At 47.7% G+C, this 21,186-nt stretch overlaps 1 protein-coding gene across 1 annotated transcript in view; it reads right to left on the bottom strand.

The window, feature by feature from the left end:
• IFT27 (intraflagellar transport 27) overlaps nucleotides 1-21,186 on the bottom strand; it is an 85,962-nt gene that overhangs the window by 19,312 nt on the left and 45,464 nt on the right. The window contains exon 2 of the mRNA XM_075320839.1: nucleotides 552-631. Coding sequence (XP_075176954.1) covers nucleotides 552-631 — 80 coding nt within the window. The remainder of the gene's footprint in view (nucleotides 1-551; nucleotides 632-21,186) is intronic.

The raw sequence follows: 21,186 nt of genomic DNA, 5'->3' as shown, positions 1-21,186 counted from the left end.
GAATTCCGCAGATATTTCTGCATGAATAATTGACATGCAGTTACGTGCGGCTGTGGGACATCCGCAGCATTTTCCGCAGCTGCACATACCTCACCATTGATACAGCACTCCCCAAATCTCATGGGGTAACATGGGGAGTGTCTGTACTTGCTAGAACCTGGGGATTTATCTAGAAAATCCAGATAAACCTGCGGGTATTCCGCGGCAAAATCCGTGGGTACAGAGTATCGTGGACACATGGCCTAAGGGCTGCACTAGGTTATCATATAACCTTCCCTAACTTCTGAATAGGGAATCTGATTAGTTATGTCTTCCATGCTCCATAATTAGGCCAAATTTACATTCAGGACCCTAAAGGGGTTTTTTAAGAATAAAAAAGAAATGGCTAAAGGGGGTAATGCTAAAAAATATGAGAACCATTACTGATCTGTGCTGGTGTGGTGTGGATTTATCATGCGAGTACTGGTTCTTTTGGTTTTATGGCGTTACCTCATTTACATAATTTTGGAAAACCCCTATGCAAGGTTTGTTAACTGTTATCATTGACATACCATGCTGTAGTTTTTTGGGAAGTGGCTTCCATCACTACGGAACAGTTGGATGAGTGTGCTCTTCCCAACAGTGGAGTCACCTGTAGAGTAGAAAGAAGAAAGCCATCATACAGCCAATTATCACACGGAAATACATCTAATTTATATTAAACTCTAAAAACTATGTATCCCAGTAATCTAGTAGAAGGAGAAAGTGAGTGAGAAAGAGAAAGTGAGTGCAAGCGACAGAAAGTGTGTGAGAGAAAGTGAGAGAACGTGTGTGTAAGGCTGCCTTCACACATCCGGTTTTTGCAGTGCGGCTCAATCTGGCTCAAAAACCTATGCAACGGATGCGGCGAAAAAAACAGATCCATTGCATAAGTTTTTCCATGCGGCCCGTCTGTTTTTTGACGGATGCGGCTTGATACTGAGCATGCGCAGTGCAAAAAAACGCATCTGGCGGCCGGATGCGTTTTTTGCAGCAGGACGCCGCATCCGGCGTCTATAGGCTTGCATTGTAAATCGCGCCGCATTGTGCCGGATCCGGCGCAATGCATTTTTTTTTCGCCGCACAAAAAAATGTGCCAGGCAACGTTCCATCCAGCCACCGCATGGGCTAAATATGCCGCATCCGGCAAAAAAAGGATACAACGCAAGGCCATGCGGCACAATACGGCGCTAATGCAAGTCTATGCGGAAAAACTGCAACCGGCGGCAAAAAAAACCCGATTGCGTTTTTTCTGCAAAGCACCGTATTGTGCCGCTCAGCAAAAACCGGATGTGTGAAAGCAGCCTAAGGCTAGCGCCACACATCCGTGCTGCCGGCACGTGTTTGTCATTTTTTACACGTACCGGCGGCACGGAGACACGATCAGCAATGCTACCCTATTGTAGCAGGCACACACACGTAAAACCACACGGAACGTGTGTCCGTGTGCGTTTGTACGTGTGTGCGTTTTTCAAAGCGCTGACATGTCAGTGTTTTCTCCCGCAGCACGGGTGTCACACGGCCCGCACCCGTACCACACGGGTGTAGTGTGGATGCGGTCCCGTGTGACACGCGCCGGAGAAAACACACATGTCAGTGAAAAAAAAAAAAACCATTTACTCACCTTCTCCAGCCCTCCTGTCTCTGCCGCTGCTGCCTCTTGCTGCAGACCGCCGCTCATTATTCTCATTGAATATTCACTTCACTGCCTGGCAGCAGCAGCAGCGGGGAGACGGGAGGGCTGGAGACCGAGGATCAGCACCACGGACAGCAGCGCGGACATCAGGAAGGACCAGGTGAGTATGATAATTACCGGTTCTACGTGTGCTATCGCGGATAGCACACGTAGAACACACGTGTCACGCACGTACCAGAGACACGTACTTACCTGCACGCAACACGCAGGGAAAATACGTGTCTCTCGGCACGTGCGTGAATTTCACGTGAGTGTGGCAGAAGCCTAAGAGAAAGTAAGAGAGAAAGTGTGTGTGAGAGAAAGAAGTGACAGTGAGAAAGTAAATGTCTGACAGAGAGAAAGTGAGTGAGTGTGAGAGAGAAAGTGCATGAAAGACACAGAGAAAGTGAGAGAGTGCGAGACAGAAAGTGAATGAGAGACAGAGAGAAAGTGAATGAGAGACTGAGAGAAAGTGAATGAGAGACTGAGAAAAAGTGAATGAGAGACAGAGAGAAAGTGAATGAGAGACTGAGAGAAAGTGAATGAGAGACAGAGAGAAAGTGAATGAGAGACAGAAAAAAGTGAGTGAGAGTGAATGAGAGTGAATGAGAGAAAAAAGTGAGTGAGTGTGAGAGAGAAAGTGAGTGAGAGACAGAGAGAAGGTGAATGAGAGACTGAGAGAAAGTGAATGAGAGACTGAGAGAAAGTGAATGAGAGACTGAGAGAAAGTGAATGAGAGACTGAGAGAAAGTGAATGAGAGACAGAGAGAAGGTGAATGAGAGACTGAGAGAAGGTGAATGAGAGACTGAGAGAAAGTGAATGAGAGACTGAGAGAAAGTGAATGAGAGACTGAGAGAAAGTGAATGAGAGACTGAGAGAAAGTGAATGAGAGACTGAGAGAAAGTGAATGAGAGACTGAGAGAAAGTGAATGAGAGACTGAGAGAAAGTGAATGAGAGACAGAAAAAAGTGAGTGAGAGTGAATGAGAGAAAAAAGTGAGTGAGTGTGAGAGAGAAAGTGAATGAGAGACTGAGAAAGTGGGTGAGAGACAGAGAAAGTGAATGAGAGAGAAAGTAACAGAGAGAAAGTGAGTAATTGTGAGAGAGAAAGTGACTGAGAGACAGGAAGAAAGTGAGTAAGGGGTATTTTGCATGTTGCGACATCGCTAGCATTGGCTGGGGACATGGTTTGTTATGTATTGCACATTGATATAATATTTTTACTCTATTTAAATGTCTTCTCCTTTTTGGTTACAAAACTATAGTATGGTATTTATATCAATGTACAGTCTTTACTATTCATTTTCATTTTTGCACAAAGGAAAGGGTCTGGTCTGGGTCATATCTCTCAGACTTGTTCCAGAGTGGCCATTTATTGGGCTGAAGTCTGGGCATGGATCCATTTTACACTCCATTGATCCTTGTATGTTGGGCGGCTGAGTTTCTGTCTGTAAAGAGAACCGTTGGGGAAGCTTTTCCAGCTCTGTCTAGTAGAGGTGCTGTCCATGTGCTCCATAACCTCTGCCTAAATGCACTTCTAGGGTGATTTGCATGTGGCTTTGAAGCTTGATTTCTCAGCACTGCCAGCAGATTACTGTAAAACAGGTATTATTTTTAGTGTTGTTCAATGACCTATAGAACAAAACAGCACTATTGCAAAATGTATCAACAGGGTCTTATCAAATAAAATGATCTTTATCCCTCTCACACTCACTCACTTTCTCTCTCACACTCACTTTCTCTGTCTCTCATTCACTTTCTCACTCACACTTAGGGGTACTTTGCACGCTGCGACATTGCTACTGCGATATCGTCGGAGTCAAATCGAAAGTGACGCACATCCGGCGCCAGTAACGATGTCACAACGTGTAAAGCCTAGATGCGCCGATAAACGATCGCAAAAGCATCGAAAATCGGTGATCTGTGTAGCGTCGGTCATTTTCATAACGTCGCACCAATAGGAGATACGATGTTGTTTGTCGCTCCTGCGGCAGCACACATCGCTGTGTATGAAGCCGCAGGAGCGAGGAACATCTCCTTACCTGCGTCCACCGGCTATGCGGAAGGAAGGAGGTGGGCGGGATGTTTACGTCCCGCTCATCTCCGCCCCTCCGCTTTTATTGACCGCCTGCTGTGTGACGCCGCACGACCCGCCCACTTAGGAAGGAGGCGGGTCGCCGGCCAGAGCGACGTCGCAGGGCAGGTAAGTGCATGTGAAGCTGCCGTAGCGATAATGTTCGCTACGGCAGCTATCACAAGATATCGCAGCTGCGACGGGGGCGGGGACTATCGCGCTCGGCATCGCTACCATCGGCTTGCGATGTCGTAGTGTGCAAAGTACCCCTTAGAGCCTCGCTGCCAGGAGGAAATTAATTAATGCAGTCCCAACTGTCAGTCAGTGCTGGGGACGTGGTTACAGCTGCTAACTCACTGTACATTGAGCGGTGATTGAACCTGCGCTGGCAATTACTCCTATGACTGGAAGCTGAATGCTGCCGGGAGGAATAAAGTTAATTTTCTCCCAGCAGCGGGGCTCCAAGTGTGGGCACCAGACAGTTTAAGAATGCTATTAACCTGCAGATTAACCTCATATCTGCAGGTTAATAGTGTTTTTTATGACAGGCTTCCTTTAAGAACAGAGGGATTTTTTATTTTATAATGGACGGCTCGTTGCCTAGTGTTGAAGTAATTCTCACTTCAATTAAACGTTTCTGGGATTCATTGTACGGCGCCGGAGAGAATTAAAGAAATACACAGACATGTGATCTCCAAAGCTCTCCAAATTAATTTAATGAGCATCATCTCTTTTATAATTTTCTGAAATATGGGCATACCATGAATAAATGTAGGCGTTTTTTACATGATAGCAAATAGAATACATAATTGCATATTAATGCAGGCACTCCCAGCATCCACCCAGCTTAGCCACACCCTCTACTCCAAGCAGATCTCTGTCTAAAAAGAGTGTACTCACCGCATATAAACAGTTTTTAGCAGGTTTTAACTCCTTCCTTACCTTAACATCTAAGGTTACCGACCACCATGCAGTACTAGCCTGGCCTGTTACCTAGGCAAGGAGGATACAGCATGAGCATACTCTATGCTTTACAGCTGTCACGGGTTGTAATATGGTAAGTAGGAGTAGGGGCGCCTAGACTAGCCCTCAGACTAGGGACCCTAAGCTGTCCCTTACTCCAGAGGTACGCCAGATGGTGGCGAGGTCTGGACCACCAGCATAGCCCTGACTTCTGAGTAGCCTTGCTCTAACACTCCCTCTCTCCCACCCCCAGGGAGGGCCAAGACGATAGGAGTAATGAATCCTACAAATACCTACAGACAGCAGGGGAAAACCAAGACTCAAACTCACTGCAAGCACACACAGGGGAAAAAACAATACGTGCTCAGGGAGAAATAAAGTACAGAAAAGAAATAAACAAACAAAGATATTTCCACTGCACACCAAACAGCATACAACAGTTCACCATGCACAAAGACCAGTATCGTTGGAGCAAAGCTAGAGATATATTCAGCATGAAGAAAAAAGTTCCACGATATTAAAAAGGGGGGTGGTCCCTGTGATAGGTCTTCAGCAACTTCTAACCCCAACAGCAATTCACAAACTAGCAGGAATTAACTTTGGTAGACCGATCGCAAGTGAGCACAAAACCGGTCGATGCCCAGCTCTGACAGAATGACTCAAAAGCACCATATGTCGTGTCAGACTCTGCGGTGTGATCAGAATCTGAAGACGCCAAGACACCTGATGAGATGAGGGCAGAACACTACATGATAACAGCCTACTCCTGCTGCTGGAAAGCTAGCCAGATCACTGGAGCTGGCTAGCCTCAGCTCCCCGATGCTTGTCCCATCTGCAGAAGAGTTTGGGCCATGCTGCTGTTACGGACTGTCAATCTGCACAAGTGCACAGTCCTTGGCAAAGCAAAAAGCCGGTGGATGGAAGCGGTGCGCTCATAAAAATACAACTTGAGAAAACCCTTTTAACGCCACAGGTAATAACTACTGCTGCATGTTCGTTGCCAACATTATGTCAAACATCTGACATTTGCGTCCTTTAGTTATTAGGACACCAACTTCTCTGTCCGCCCTGGCATATAATCATTTAAAGAACTTGTCCGACATAAACTCAAACATTTTTTTAAGCTAATCTGTGCTGTATTGTCATATAAAACACCCCTACATTATGTTTTTTTTCTTTCTAACTTTTGTTCCTCTTGAATTATCCCTTTATTCTCTGCAGACACTTTTTTTACCTGCAGCTCAACCAAACATGACATCTTCCTATGCCAAACCTCACAGTCAGAGGTGGCACCGCCCGCCTCACTGTCAAGCCCCGTCCTCTGCACATTCATTGGCTGTCAGTATTATGCCCCAGCACTGACCTCTCATCACTACAGAATTGGAAGTAACAGCCTCACATAGGGCTATTCACCCCCCCACACACGACACTCTGCACCCCCCACACGGCGCTTTGCACCCTCCATACGGAGCTCTGAACCCCCCACAAATGGCGCTTTGCACCCTCCATATGGTTCTCTGCACTCTCCATACGGAGCTCTGAACCCCCCACACGGCGCTTTTCACCCCATTATAGCCCCCACCATGTAGGTAATACATACTCACCTTTCCTAAGTCTCCACCGCTGCTCCTCATTTGCCTGCTGTCTATGCTCTGGCCATATCAGCACAGTAGTGACGTCACCGCTGTACTGATCTGTCACTGATCTGCGCTGCCTCTCATCAGTGCTTTCAAATGTATTGGCATCTGTGATGCCGATACATTTGAACTTGCGATCCTGAGCAGGGGGCCCGATGCGGGTGGTGACACCATGGGCAACCGCCGCCAGGCTCCTCCCCCAGCTCACGGGCTTCACAGGTGTGACTGGGAGAGAACAAAATGCGTGGGAGTGTGCGAGGGAAGGAGGGCGAGGACTCATGCGCACTGTACCTGGCCAGCAGGGCGGCTACATGATGTTGGCTGTGATGCCCGTCTACAAGGCAAGCATAAGCTCCTACCCTGTCGTCGTGACATCACAGGAAGCAGCAAAATCCCGACAGGAGCGGTCACATGACCACTCTGAGCCGGGGGAGGGGGGCTAACAGCAGTGCAGGTAAGTAGTAGCTATCTATCTACCTGCCCCAATGTAACCCAATAGTGCAATAAACAGAAATAAGCAAAATTAACAGGATAAGGCTGCTTTCACACATCCGGTTTTTGCTGTCCGGCACAATACGGCGCTTTGCGGGAAAACCGCATCCGTTTTTTTTTGCCGCCGGGTGCGTTTTTTCCACATAGACTTTTATTAGTGCCGGATTGTGCCGCATGGCCTTGCGTTGCGTCCGGTTTTTGCCGGATGCGGCATATTTAGCCGATGCAGCAGCCGGATGAAACGTTCAAGTGAACGTTTTTGTCTGCGGCGAAAAAACCGCATCGCGCCGGATCCGGCGTGATGCGGCAAGATTTACAATGCGAGCCTATGGGCGCCGGATGCGTTTTTTTTGAACTGCGTATGCTGAGTATCAAGCCGCATCCATCAAAAAACGGACGGGCCGCATGGAAAAACTTATGCAACGGATCCGTTTTTTTCGCCGCATCCGTTGCATAGGTTTTTGAGCCGGATTGTGCCGCACCGGATGTGTGAAAGCAGCCTTACCCCTTTAATATTGAAAATTCGGCATGCAAAGAAAATGTGGACTGAATGTGTACGTGTCCTGAATACAGAATTATTCTCATGGAGGTTCCGATCCACGGCAGAATGGAGCAGGAGCCAGGAGGAAGGATCTCCGTGCCTACAATATACTGAGAGCACTTATTACATATATTCCAGAGAGAACACCCACCTTCATGTAAATGCTAATCTTCATAAGGCCTACAAGTACTTCAGAGTGATTTAAGACAGTTAACATGAAAAAAGCCCTAATTCCTCGGAGTGATGAGGTGCTATGTGGGAACAGTGAGTGAGAGACAGCCGAGCGTGGGAATCGGCCTAGTGAGTTGTCATTTTCCAATCCCACTGCTTAGTATGCTGCACTTATTAGGATTTAGGAATACATTTCTAAAGCACATTTGGGAAAAAGTCTTTTAATCAACATGACTAAAGGCTGGAAGAAATGTGCAGAGGTCAGAGCTTATCAGCGCAAGTCATACGTGACATAAGTGGGGATTAATTAAAAACAGGGAGCAAAGTAAGCAGGAAATGTCTGCCGGAGCTGGGGTCTGTTCCACAGCACCGAGGAGCACAAAATGTGCCCCCCCACTTACTGGAGGCTGTTACATCTCAGTTCACACATCCACAAAACACGGACCGTGCTCGGACACAACAGAACCAACCATTGACTCGGGTCAAGAGACCAAGCAGTCGAGCCAGGTCTGTCGTTTCCAGCAAGGTCCGTGTTTTAGAGATGTATTTCACAGAGTAACCCTTCTGTCTGTGATTTAGGGTGGCTTTACATGCTACGATGTCAGTACCGATATCGCTAGCATGCGACCCGCCCCCATTGTTTGTGCGAAACGGGCATATCGCTGCCCGTCGCGCACAAAATCGCGCACCTGCGTCACACATACCTACATAGCGGCGTCGCTGTGACCGGCGTACCGCCTCCTTTCTAAGGGGGCGGTCCGATCGGCGTCACAGCGACGTCACTGAGCGGCCGCTCAATGAAAGCGGAGGGGTGGAGATGAGCGGGACGAACATCCCGCCCACCTCCTTCCTTCCGCATTATGGCCGGCGGCAGGTAGGAGATGTTCCTCGTTCCTACGGGGGTCACACACAGCGATATGCACTGCTGCAGCAACGAGGAACAACAACGGGAAAGCGATAGTATCGATAATTGGGAGCGGACCCCCATGTCAACGAGGAACGATTTTGGGCGTTTTTGCAACGATCCAAAATCGCTCCTTGGAGTCACACACTACGAGATCGCTACAGCGGCCGGATGTGCGTCACAAATTCCGTGACCCCAACGAGATCGCTGTAGCAAAATCGTAGCGTGTAAAGCCCGCTTAAGTCTCCCACATGATAGACCTGGGTTTGGTTTGTAGTTAAAGGGGTTGTCCAGTCTTAAACTACAAGTCTATAGTCACTCTGTGTGACTGCAGACTTTGGAAAAACGTTCTCCTTGCGGAGACTGACAAACCAATCTGGCTGCCAGTGAGGAGACTTATAACTGCAATGATCCTCTGGGAAATATGCAAATTGTCTCTTCAGGGAGGAAGGAGACGAACTCTAGTGCCATCTATTGGATGTGGCAATCCTAAAAAGTCAAAAGTAACCCTTTAACAAGCCTTTTCATATAACTTAGGATTTATGTCAGATCAGAACCTCAATTTGCAGACACGGTGTTTCGGGATGATTGCCCCTCGTCAGTGCAAAGTATGCGATCTGATCTGGCTGTATGAGAAGCTAAAGTGGGGTCTAAAGCGGGCTTTACACACTGCGATATCGCCCGAATTTTGTCGTTGGGGTCACGGTTTTGGTGACGCACTTCCGCAATCGTTAGCGATATAGCTTTGTGTAACAGCGTTCAGCGATGTAAAATCGTCGCAAAAGCGTGATTTATCGCTAATCGGCTACACGGGTCCTAATTCCCAAAAATCGTTACTTCAGCAGTAACGAGGTTGTTCCTCGTTCCTGCGGCATCACACATCGCTGCGTGTGACGCCGCAGGAGCGAGGAACGTCTCCCTACCTGCCTCTCGGCCGCTATGCGGAAGGAAGGAGGTGGGCGGGATGTTACGTCCCGCTCATCTCCGCCCCTCCGCTGCTATTGGGCGGCGGTTCAGTGACGTCGCTGTGACGCCGCACGGACCGCCCCCTTAGAAAGGAGGCGGTTCGCCGGTCACAGCGACGTCGCCGGACAGGTAAGTATGTGTGACGGCTCTGGGCGATGTTGTGCGCCACGGGCAGCGATATGCCCGTGTCGCGCAACAGATGGGGGCGGGTACGCACATTAGCGATATCGGGACCGATATCGCAGTGTGTAAAGTAGCCTTAAGGCTACTTTCACACATCAGGTTTTTCCCATCAGGCACAATATGGAAAAAAAATGGTTAAAACGGATCCGATACCGCATGCGTTTTATCCCCATTGATTTGTATTGTCGCCGAATTGTGCCTGATGACCTTGCGTTGCATCCGGCTTTTTCCGGATGCGGCTTCATTAATCAATGCGGTGGCCGCATGGAACGTTTCATGCAACGTTTTTTGTCTCATAAAAAAAAAACGCACAGCACCGGGTGCGGCACTGTGCGGCATGGTGCATAATGAAAGTCTATGCACGCCGAATCCGGTGGAATGCATCAAACGCCGAAAGCATGTACCGGATTCGGTTTTTACTTCTGAGCATGCCCAGAAGTGATTCTCTGGCCTAATAAAATCGGTGCGAGTGGAGTGTGATAAAACATCGCATTCCCCTCGGACCAATTCTAGCCTGTGTGTCAGCGCACATGAGCAATTATTTTCTCAGCCCTAATCGGACCGAAAAAACAATCACAGCATGCGACTGTAATGCGAGACTCTTTTCTCTCGCACCAATTCAAGTGTATGGGGCGAGAGAAAAATCGCACTGCACTCGCGGTACACCGGTGTACCATGCATACAGAGCGAGAGTCGCAATAGCCGGCTACGGAGGAGAGAGGGAGATAAATCCCACCTTCCCCTCCTCCGTGCCAGCCCGCGCCTCCTGAGAGCCTGCCCGTCCCCCCCGCAGCTGTGGTCCACTTGCACGGTCGGACCGCAGACGCAGGGACAACTAGCATGACACTCGGCTCCTGCTGTGCTGCCAGCATGAGCCGAGTGTCATGCGAGCATCGCAGTAGTGCCCCGTGTTGCCCCAGCCTCTCTCTCTCTCTCTCACACTCACTGACTCACTCACTGACTCATTCACTCACTCACCGATCACCATCGCGGCGCTGCACGGCTGTCACACTGCTCTGGCGGCTTCTCCTGATTTGAAAATGCCAGCCGCCCATTATTCAATCTCGTATTCCCTACTTTCCCCGCCCACCGGCACCTATGATTGGTTGCAGGCAGACACGCCCCCACGCTGAGTGACAGCTGTTTCACTGCAACCAATCACAGCCGCCAGTGGGCGGGTCTATATCTTGCAGTAAAATAAATAAATAAATAATTTAAAAAAAAAAACGGCGTGCCGTCCCCCCCAATTTTGATACCAGCCAGGGTAAAGCCACACGGCTGAAGGCTGGCTGGTATTCTCAGGATGGGGAGCTCCACGTTATGGGGAGCCCCCCAGCCTAACAATATCAGCCAGCAGCCGCCCAGAATTGCCGCATGCATTAGATGTGACAGTCCTGGGACTCTAGCCGGCTCATCCCGAATTGCCCTGGTGCGGTGGCAATCGGGGTAATAAGGGGTTAATCATGGGAGGCGTCTATGAGACACCCCCAATGATTAACCTGTAAGTGAAGGTAAATAAACACATACACCCAAAAAAATACTTTATTTGGAATAAAGGACAAAAAAACACCCTCTTTCACCATTTTATTAAAATCCCCAAATACCCCTCCTGGTCCAATGTAATCCACACAGGTCCCGCTACGCTTTCAGCTCTGCTACATGAAGCTGACAGGAGCGGCCGTGGAACACCGCCGCTCTCTATCAGCTCCACGCAGCAACTGAGGGAGTCGCGCTGTCAGCGGTGACGTCACTGAGGTAGTGTCGGGGTGTGCAGTGATGATGATGCGTGCGGGAGTGCCGGGGTGTGTGCGGTGATGATGATGTGTGCGGGAGTGCCGGGGTGTGTGCGGTGATGATGATGTGTGCGGGAGTGCCGGGGTGTGTGCGGGGATGATGTGTGCGGGAGTGCCGGGGTGTATGCGGGGATGATGTGTGCGGGAGTGCCTGCGTGTGCGGTGATGACGGGGTCTCTCCCTCTCTCTCAGCTTTAAAAAAAATAAACAAAAAAAACTGATCCATTTTTTACCGGATCCGTCGCATCAGTTTTTACACACTCTGACACGGATCCGTTGCATCAGGCACAAACCGGATTGTGCCGGATTGCAAAAAACTGATGTGTGAAATTAGCCCAAGCAGAAAACTGTGACCCTTTTCTCCTTACTGGCAGCCAGACTGGTTTCTCAGTCTCCACAGGGAAAGGTTTTTCCTTTAGATCCCACTATAGCTTCTCATACAGCCAGATCAGATCTCATACTTTGCACTGACGAGGGGCAATCACCACAAAACACCGTGCCTGCAAATTGAGGTTCTGATTTGGTGTAAATCCTAAATCAATATGACAAGGCTCAGTAAAGGGTCACTTTTGACTTTTAGGATTGCTACTTCCAATCGGTGGCACTAGAGTTCTTCTACTTCGTCCTTGAAGAGATAATTTGAATATTTACCAGAGGAATATTGCAGCTATAATGGCCGCTTCACACATCCGGCTTTTCGCCGGATTGGCGGATCCGACGCACTCCAGTACAGTGTGATACAGTACAATAGCAGCGGCAACCTCCGGGTCACATGACAGCATGTGACCAGAGCTTGTCGTGCTGCCAATGTACTGTATACACTGTACTGGAGTGCGTCGGATCCGCCAATCCGGCAAAAAGCCGGATGTGTGAAACGGCCCTAAGGCTCCTCACTGGCAGGCAGATTGGTTTGTCAGTCTCCGCAAGGAGAATAGTTTTCCCCTTAGACCCCACTATAGCTTCTCATACAGCCAGATCAGATTTCATACTTTGCACGTTGCGACATCGCTAGCATCGGCTAGCGATGCCGAGCGCGATAGTACCCACCACCGTCGCACATGCGATATCTTGTGATAACTGCCGTAGCGAACATTATCGCTACGGCAGCTTCACACGCACTTACCTGCCCTGCGACGTCGCTCTGGCCGGCGACCCTCTTCCTTCCTAAGGGGGCAGGTCGTGCGGCGTCACAGCGACATCACACGACAGGCGTCCAATAGAAGCAGAGGGGCGGAGATGAGCGGGACGTAAACATCCCGCCCACCTCCTTCCTTCCGCATAGCCGGTGGAGGCAGGTGAGGGGATGTTCCTCGCTCCTGCGGCTTTACACACTAAGGGTCCTCTTCCCTTACTTTTCGCCGCTTGCTTGGTACTTCCCCGTACCTAGCGTGAGGTCACCACCTTCCCCTTTCTAATGCGAGCGTCACACAATGCGATCTATCGTGCGATCGTACCCGCCCCCGTCATTTGTGCGTCACGGGCAAATCGCTGCCTGTGTCTCACAAAGTCGTTTAATCCCCGTCACACGTACTTACGTGATGAGCGACCTCGCTGTGGGCGGTGAACATCCACTTCCTGAAGGGGGTGTGACGTTCGGCGTCACAGCGACGTCACACAGCGGCCGACCAATAGAAGCGGAGATGTAAACATCCCACCCACCTCCTTCCTTCCGCATAGCCGGTGGAGGCAGGTGAGATGTTCCTCGCTCTTGCGGCTTCACACACTAAGGGTCCTCTTCCCTTACTTTTCGCCGCTCGCTTGGTACTTTCCCATACCTAGGTGAGAGGTCACCACCTTCCCCTTCCCTAGACGCAGGGGTCCTCTTCCCTTACTTTTCGCCGCTTGCTTGGTACTTCCCCATACTTAGCGTGAGGTCACCACCTTCCCCTTCCCTAGACGCAGGGGTCCTCTTCACTTACTTTTCGCCGCTCGCTTGGTACTTCTCCATACCTAGCGTGAGGTCACCACCTTCCCCTTCCCTAGACACAGGGGTCCTCTTCCCTTACCTTTTGACGCTCGCTTGGTACTTCCCCGTACCTAGCGTGAGGTCACCACCTTCCCCTTTCTAATGTGGGCGTCACACGATGCGATCTATCGTGCGATCGCATGTGCGATCGTACCCGTCCCCTTTGTGTGTCAGGGGCAAATCGCTGCCCGTGTCGCACAAAGTCATTTAACCCCCGTCCTTACGTGATGAGCGACCTCGCTGTGGACGGCGAACATCCACTTCCTGAAGGGGGTGTGACGTTCGGCGTCACAGCGACGTCACACAGCGGCCGGCCAATAGAAGCGGAGGGGTGGATATGAGCGGGACGTAAACATTCCGCCCACCCTCCTTCCTTCCGCATAGCCGGCGGCAGCCGCGGGACGCAGGTAAGCTGTGTTCATCGTTCCCGGGGTGTCACACGGAGCGATGTGTGCTACCCCGGGTACGATGAACAACCGGCACCATGAAAAATAAACAATTTTTTAAAAATAAGCGACGTGTACCCGACTCACGATTTGTGACCGATTCTGCGTCGCTCGTAGGTGTCACACGAAACGACGTCGCCATCGAAGCCAGATGTGCGTCACGAAAACCGTGACCCTGACGATTTATTGCCCGATAGATCGCCTCGTTTGAATCCCGCATTAGACGCAGGGGTCCCCTTCCCTTACTTTTCGCAGCTTGCTTGGTACTTCCTCATACCTAGCGTGAGGTCACCACTTTCCCCTTCCCTAGACGCAGGGGTCCTCTTCCCTTACCTTTCGCCGCTCGCTTGGTACTTCCTCATACCTAGCGTGAGGTCACCATTTCCCCCTTTCTTAGACGCAGGGGTCCCCTTCCTTTACGCTTCAGCGCTCGCTTGGTACTTCCCCATACCTAGCGTGAGGTCACCACCTTCCCCTTCCCTAGACGCAGGGGTCCTCTTCCCTTACCTTTCGCCGCTCGCTTGGTACTTCCCCATATCTAGCGTGAGGTCACCATCTCCCCCTTCCCCAGACGCAGGGGTCCTCTTACCTTACCTTTCGTTGCTCGCTTGGTACTTCCCCATACCTAGCGTGAGGTCACCATCTCCCCCTTCCCCAGACGCAGGGGTCCTCTTCCCTTACCTTTCGCTGCTCGCTTGGTACTTCCCCATACCTAGCGTGAGGTCACCACCTTCCCCTTCCCTAGACGCAGGGGTCCTCTTCCCTTCCCTTTCGCTGCTCGCTTGGTACTTCCCCATACCTAGCGTGACAATGATCCTCCCGAAACATACCTCCAAGTTAGCATCCAAATAAGACGTGTGGCCAATACCGGCTGCTTTCTTAGAAGACAGTTATATAAGACGTGTGGCCAATACCGGCTGCTTTCTTAGAAGACAGTTATATAAGACGTGTGGCCAATACCGGCTGCTTTCTTAGAAGACAGTTATATAAGACGTGTGGCCAATACCAGCTGCTTTCTTAGAAGACAGTTTCATGAGACGTTTAGTTTAGATTTATTGGTAATTTAGGAGAAAATTGCAATAAATAAAAATGGTTTATTTCTCTACAAATAGGAAAAAAACGCTGTTTATTCCGCGATGAATGTAGACATTGAACATGCAGTGTAAGGCCTAACATTAGCAGCGCAGGACCTGGGGAGGACGGGGAATCTCAGGTAGGCTGCGCGCCTCTTTCTTTCCCAATAAAGGGCTCTCTCTTTCCTTAATACGAGAGCAATAAACTCTTCGGGGGTCTGTAATTACGAAGAGTAATTCTGCTGCTCTCTTGTCTGTTTAAAGGTACTCAGAGCTCAATTTCTCAAGACATGCAATTTCCTTACCCGTGTAATCATGTACCCTGCAGTGTGGTATTGTGCGCTGTGTATCCAATATGATAATGTGTATAATCAAAGAGCTGCTGCACCACGCTGCCACTTTCTCGGCCACTTTACACCAATAAGCGGTGGTGATTTGGTGTCAAATAAACAGAATGGGCCGACCATCGCGGCTCCGGCGTTCTCCTCGGGTACAGGTATCATGCGGGTGCTGGAAATCCAACATGTCAGCGCTAACTGTGTGATTGTAATGCAGGTTACAAGAGATTATATGAAACCAGGCTATGGAGTAAATAGACACAGCGCGTGATAATCACGCAATATGCCAAGGACCGGTTATACTAAGACCTAGCAGATATAAGCGGCGTAGTTATAGGAAATAGTGCCATGAGATGATTTCAGGTGAGTTAAAGGGAATTTCTCACCACATTTGGTTCGCTAATCTGAGAGCAGCATAATATAGAGACAGAGATCCTGATTCCAGCAATGTGTCACTTACTGTTGTTTCGATAAAACCACTGTTTTATCAGCAGGAGATTATCACTACGGGACTTGTTGTCTTGTGCCATATAGTCCACCTGCTCTGTATAACCCCACCCTTCACCAATGACTGGCAGCCTGCTGACAATTTATAGTGTACATAGCTGCCAATCAGTAGTGTGGGCGGGGTTAAACAGAAAAAGGAAAATTATATAGAAAAAAGGAAAGTTATACAGAAAAAGGAGGTCATGATTAACAGCCTTTTTTCGCTTGAAACGCGTTGACATTTCTTTGCTCTGTACCCGCCCTAACAATTTTTGTTATGGGCTTTTTAATTATGCCTAAATAAATGTTTACATTTCATTTGCTAGTGCTGGATTTTTTCGCCTCCTATTTTGGGGTTATACAGAGCTCAGCATTCAGAGAACTGGTAGATCTATAGCAGATAAAACAGGAATTTTTACCAAAACTGTAGCAAAAAGCCTAGTAAGTGATATGTTGCTGTCAGGGTCTCTGCACCTACATCATGCTGCTTTCTGACTATGCACAGTGTACACAGAAAGCTGCCAATCAGTGATGTGGGTGGAATTATACAGAGCTCAGCATTGAGAGAACTGGTAGATTTACGGTAGATAAAAACAGAGATTTTTATCAAAACTGTAGCAAGAAGCCCAATAAGTAACACTGCTAAAATCAGGGTCTCTGTCTCTACATTATTCTGCTCTCAGATGGGGGAGCAAAAACCTGGTGACAGATTCTCTTGATGTTGAAAATCTATCCTTAAAGGGAATCTGTCACCAGGTTTTTGCTCCCACATCTGAGAGCAGTATAATGCAGAGACAGAGACCCTGATTCCAGTGATGTGTCACTTACTGGACTGTTTGCTGTCATTTTGATAAAATCAGTCTTTTCTCTGCTGCAGATCTAGCAGTTATTCAGAGGACAGAGTGCTGGACTACCTGGCAGCATGCTAAGTAGTCCTGTAATAATAAAATCACTGTTTAATTAGCAGTAAATTATCAAAACTACACCAAGCAGCTCAGTAAGTGACACATTGCTGGAATCAGGATCTCTGCCCCTATGTTATGCTGCTCTTCGATTAGATGGCAAAAACCTGGTGACAGATTCCCTTTAAGGCCCACATACACACGAGATGCATATAGCCTGACAAACCATCATTTGTCATCAGGCCGAATACTTCTCAGACTGCGTCTGCAAATAATGGAATTTTTCAGCTGATAACGCCCAGTACATATCAATGGCTGAAAAAATATCCAACATGTCCCACCGGTATTTTGAAAGATAATAATCGCTGACCAGTCCTCAGTGAAAATGACCAAAAAAAAAGCCGACAGTTGTTTGTTGTGGCTGAAATCGGACATTTAGGCTGACATTTATTTAATGTGTATGGATTTACGATTAGTCAACAACATCATATTGGTGTCAGTCGAACAACACCCGCCACTCCCACCGATCACCAGCCGGATGCAAACACTGAATGGAACTGCAATGGGCATCTCCATTCATTAAGTAGCAGCCGCTGCTGACTCCTGCGGATCAACAACGACTAGAAACTGTTCTGCAGCGCTCAGCAGCAGCCACTACAGTGAAAGGAGCGGCGCAGTGCAGTGGTCAACACCGGGGCTACTACTACTTTTATCACATGGATCTGCTCCAAAATCCACAACTAAACAACAAATTAAATAATGTGTGGTGTCCGTCTTCACACGCACTGGAGACACTTTCACATGCATACTCATTAAAGTAGGTGTTGACCGTGTGATCCCCATGTCTCCAGCACGGATACAAGGGCCAATAGAAGTCTATGGGTTCGTGAAAAAGACATACACCACACAGATGACATCAGTGTACACTCCATGTGATGGGCCAGACTTAAAAGGCAGTCAAAAAATTAAAGATTTTAATGTCTTAAAGTTGTACAAATATGATAGATTATACAGCTATTGGACAAATAAATATATAATTAACTGGAAAAAAAAAACAAAAAACAAAAGTGGAGGTCCCCCTTATTTTTCACAAACCGCAAACATAAAGTAGACAGCTGGGGGCTGATATTATCAGGCTGAGAAGGTTCATGGTTATTTGGCCCTTCCCAGCCTAAAAATACCAGCCCGTAACTGTCTCAGAATCAGCGCATCCATTAGGTGCTCCAATTCTGTTACTTTATCCCGCCTCTTCCCAATTCTCTTGGTGCAGTGGCATTTAGGGTAATGGTAGTTTGGGTTGATGTCAGCTGTGTGATGTCAGCTGTGTGATGTCAGCTGTGTGATGTCAGCTGTGTGATGTCAGCTGTGTGATGTCAGCTGTGTGATGTCAGCTGGCATCAAGCCCTGGTGCTTGTAATCGAGAGTTGTCTAATTGTAATATTCTTTGGCTTTTTCAATTAGCCATCTAAGCTTTGTATTTTTGGTATATTGGTACTCTTTGAGCAGTGTATACTGGTATTAATTGATGGCATATTTTCGTACATATTTGGGCATGATATGTTGTTGGAAATTGTTTCATTGTATATAGGTATTATTTGTTTTTTATTATTTAAGCACTGTTTTTTGGCATGATTTGGGCTGTGTGTATTAGAATTATTTTAGCTTTGTATAGTGATGTGTTACTGTTTATTTGTTGGGTGTATTCTGAATTTGATGTATGTGTTGTATTTTTGTTGTCTGTATTTGATGTGTTTATTGTACTATTTGTTGTCTGTATTGTGTATTTGATGTATGTATTGTATTTTTGTTGTCTGTATTGTGTATTTGATGTATGTTTTGTATTTTTGTTGTCTGTATTGTGTATTTGATGTGTTTATTGTACTTTTTGTTGTCTGTATTGTGTATTTGATGTGTTTATTGTACTTTTTGTTGTCTGTATTGTGTATTTGATGTGTTTATTGTACTTTTTGTTCTCTGTATTGTGTATTTGATGTCTTTTGCCCTTTATAACAAAAAATGCAGAACACGCAATTCAAGATTTGGCTTTGGCAGAATCGCTATAACAGATATGGAAAGATCTAATGTGGATAGAGTATTGGAAGACTTTCCACGGTGCAATATGATCTACAGCATGAATTATAGGGGACATTTATTGGAAGCAATATACGTTTCTGGACACTTTTTTGAGCAATTTTACGAGCTCTGGAGAGCAGTTATGTGCAGCACTTGGAGGAGTTATAGAAAACATTACATGAGGCAATGAAATACATAAATTGTACAGGATATTAATAAGAATAACCCAGGCATGTAAAATCTGTGCATTCTGTAATCAGGCATAATTCGCTATGTGGTGAATTTTTTTAATTGTGCATTCAGTAAGTTGCAGTCCCATGTAAGCAGCATGTCTACTGATGACAAAACTTCTGCTTGTCATAGCTGGTGCTTCAGAGCAGTCGGTCACCCACAACCTGTGGTTTTGTGGTTTCCTATACCGGTCGCGTATCTTCACTGACCTGACTAGCAAAAGTTATGATGTGGATTGGTGAGGAAGGCAATTTGGCAGCTACGGATTCTACTTCCAGCAGGAAACACACAACAATTTGTCATTATTAATCTGTTAGGATCTGTTCACACTGCATTTTTTTGTCCTCAAAGCATGAACTTATAAAAGGAAAATCAACAAATTAAAAAGACCATTCATTTTCCGCCATTATTTTTAGAAGACCCACTCAAAATGCGTCAGTTATAGATGTAAAGAACGCGTTTCCTTAAAGGGATTGTCCACTACGGGACAACCCCTTCTTAAATGCAAAGTGGACCCAATGAAACGAAAAAAGCAGATACCTCCCGGACCAGCGTCATCCCAGTGATGTTATCCATTGTTATGCCATGTGATCGCTGCAATCAGGGGTCACTGATCGGCTGCAGCCGTCACATTTCTATTAGGGTCTAGATGGACCTGTTCCTTCTGGCGAAGCTATGAAGGCTGCAGCTTATTTGTGGCCTCTGATGGGCTACAGTGCTCAAGTGGCAGAACAGAGGCACGTGACCGCCAGGAGACACATCGCCAACATTACAGATACATGGACGGTCCAGGAGGCATTGGTACCACTTTACCATTTAAATAGGGGTTGACCGGTAGGGTGTTTACTTTCATACCTTGGAATCATCATCATCATCAGGAAACCCCATCCACAGGAATAGTACTGAATATTGCTGTGAAGTGGGTACAAATCATCTTGTACAGATCCAGATGCTTTCCTTCCTCTCCGCACTAATCTGCTTTATGTCTGCTGCAATCTCTAATCCTGAGGAAGGGCGAGGGAGAGCAAAGAGTCAGCATAGTCCGGAGTAGAGTGCTGTCCGATCTATATGTGAGAAGAGCTACAGCCAGCTATGAGAAGGAGTTGTACAGGTGCTACAGCAGCAAAACAGTAGAAGATTTTTGATGAACACTAGCTAGAAAGTTGCTTAAAGAGCTAAATCTAGAAATAAATGTTTAAATGTTTAAATTAGTCTTTGCTGATGACACCAAACTATGTAGGAAATTAAAAACTGACCTGGATAGTCCAATATTACAAAACGATCTGGGTAAGTTGTCAGAATGGGCAGATACTTGGCAAATGAGATTTAATGTTGATAAATATAAAGTAATGCACCTAGGACGGAGTAATCCTATAACTGTGTATACATTAAATGGAAGTAAACTCGGGACTACAGAACAGGAGAAGGACTTGGGTATTCTCATTACAAATAGGCTGAGCAGCAGCACTCAATGTCAGGCAGCAGCTGCTAAAGCAAACAAGATTCTAGGGTGTATAAAAAGAGAGATTAGATCCCGTGATCCCAACTTATTGTTACCCCTCTATAAATCACTTGTAAGGCTGCATCTGGAATATGGGATCCAGTTTTGGGTATTTCAAAAAGGACATTCAGAAGTTTGAGTCCGTTCAAAAGCGGCTAACTAGACTACTACAAGGAATGGAAGCCTCCCATATGATGAGATGTTGAAAACGTTAGATATGTTTAGCTTAGAAAAAAGACGTCTAAAGGCCGCTTTACACGCTGCGACATCGCTCAAGCGATCTCGTTGGGGTCGCGGAATTGGTGATGCACATCCGGTCGCTTTAGCGATGCCGTTGCGTGTGACACCTTTGAGCGATTTTGCATCGTTGCAAAATCGCTCATCGGTGACATGGGGGTCCTTCTCTAATATCGTTGCTGCAGCAGTAACGATGTTGTTCCTCGTTCCTGCGGCAGCACACATCGCTATGTGTGACACCGCAGGAACAAGAAAGCTCTCCTTACCTGCCTCCCACCCGCAATGCGGAAGGAAGGAGGTGGGTGGGATGTTCGTCCCGCTCATCTTCGCCCCTCCGCTTCTATTGGGCGGCGGTTCAGTGACGCAGCTGTGACGTCGCTGTGACGCTGAACGAACCGCCCCCTTAGAAAGGAGGCGGTTCGCCGGTCACAGCGACGTCGCAGGGCAGGTAAGTACGTGTGACGGGTCCGGGCGATGTTGTGCGCCACGGGCAGCGATTTTCCCATGTCGCACAAC

Source organism: Anomaloglossus baeobatrachus, chromosome 8 (genome assembly GCF_048569485.1).
Source record: "Anomaloglossus baeobatrachus isolate aAnoBae1 chromosome 8, aAnoBae1.hap1, whole genome shotgun sequence".
NCBI lineage: Eukaryota > Metazoa > Chordata > Amphibia > Anura > Aromobatidae > Anomaloglossus > Anomaloglossus baeobatrachus.
This window is presented reverse-complemented; position numbering and strand designations above follow the sequence as displayed.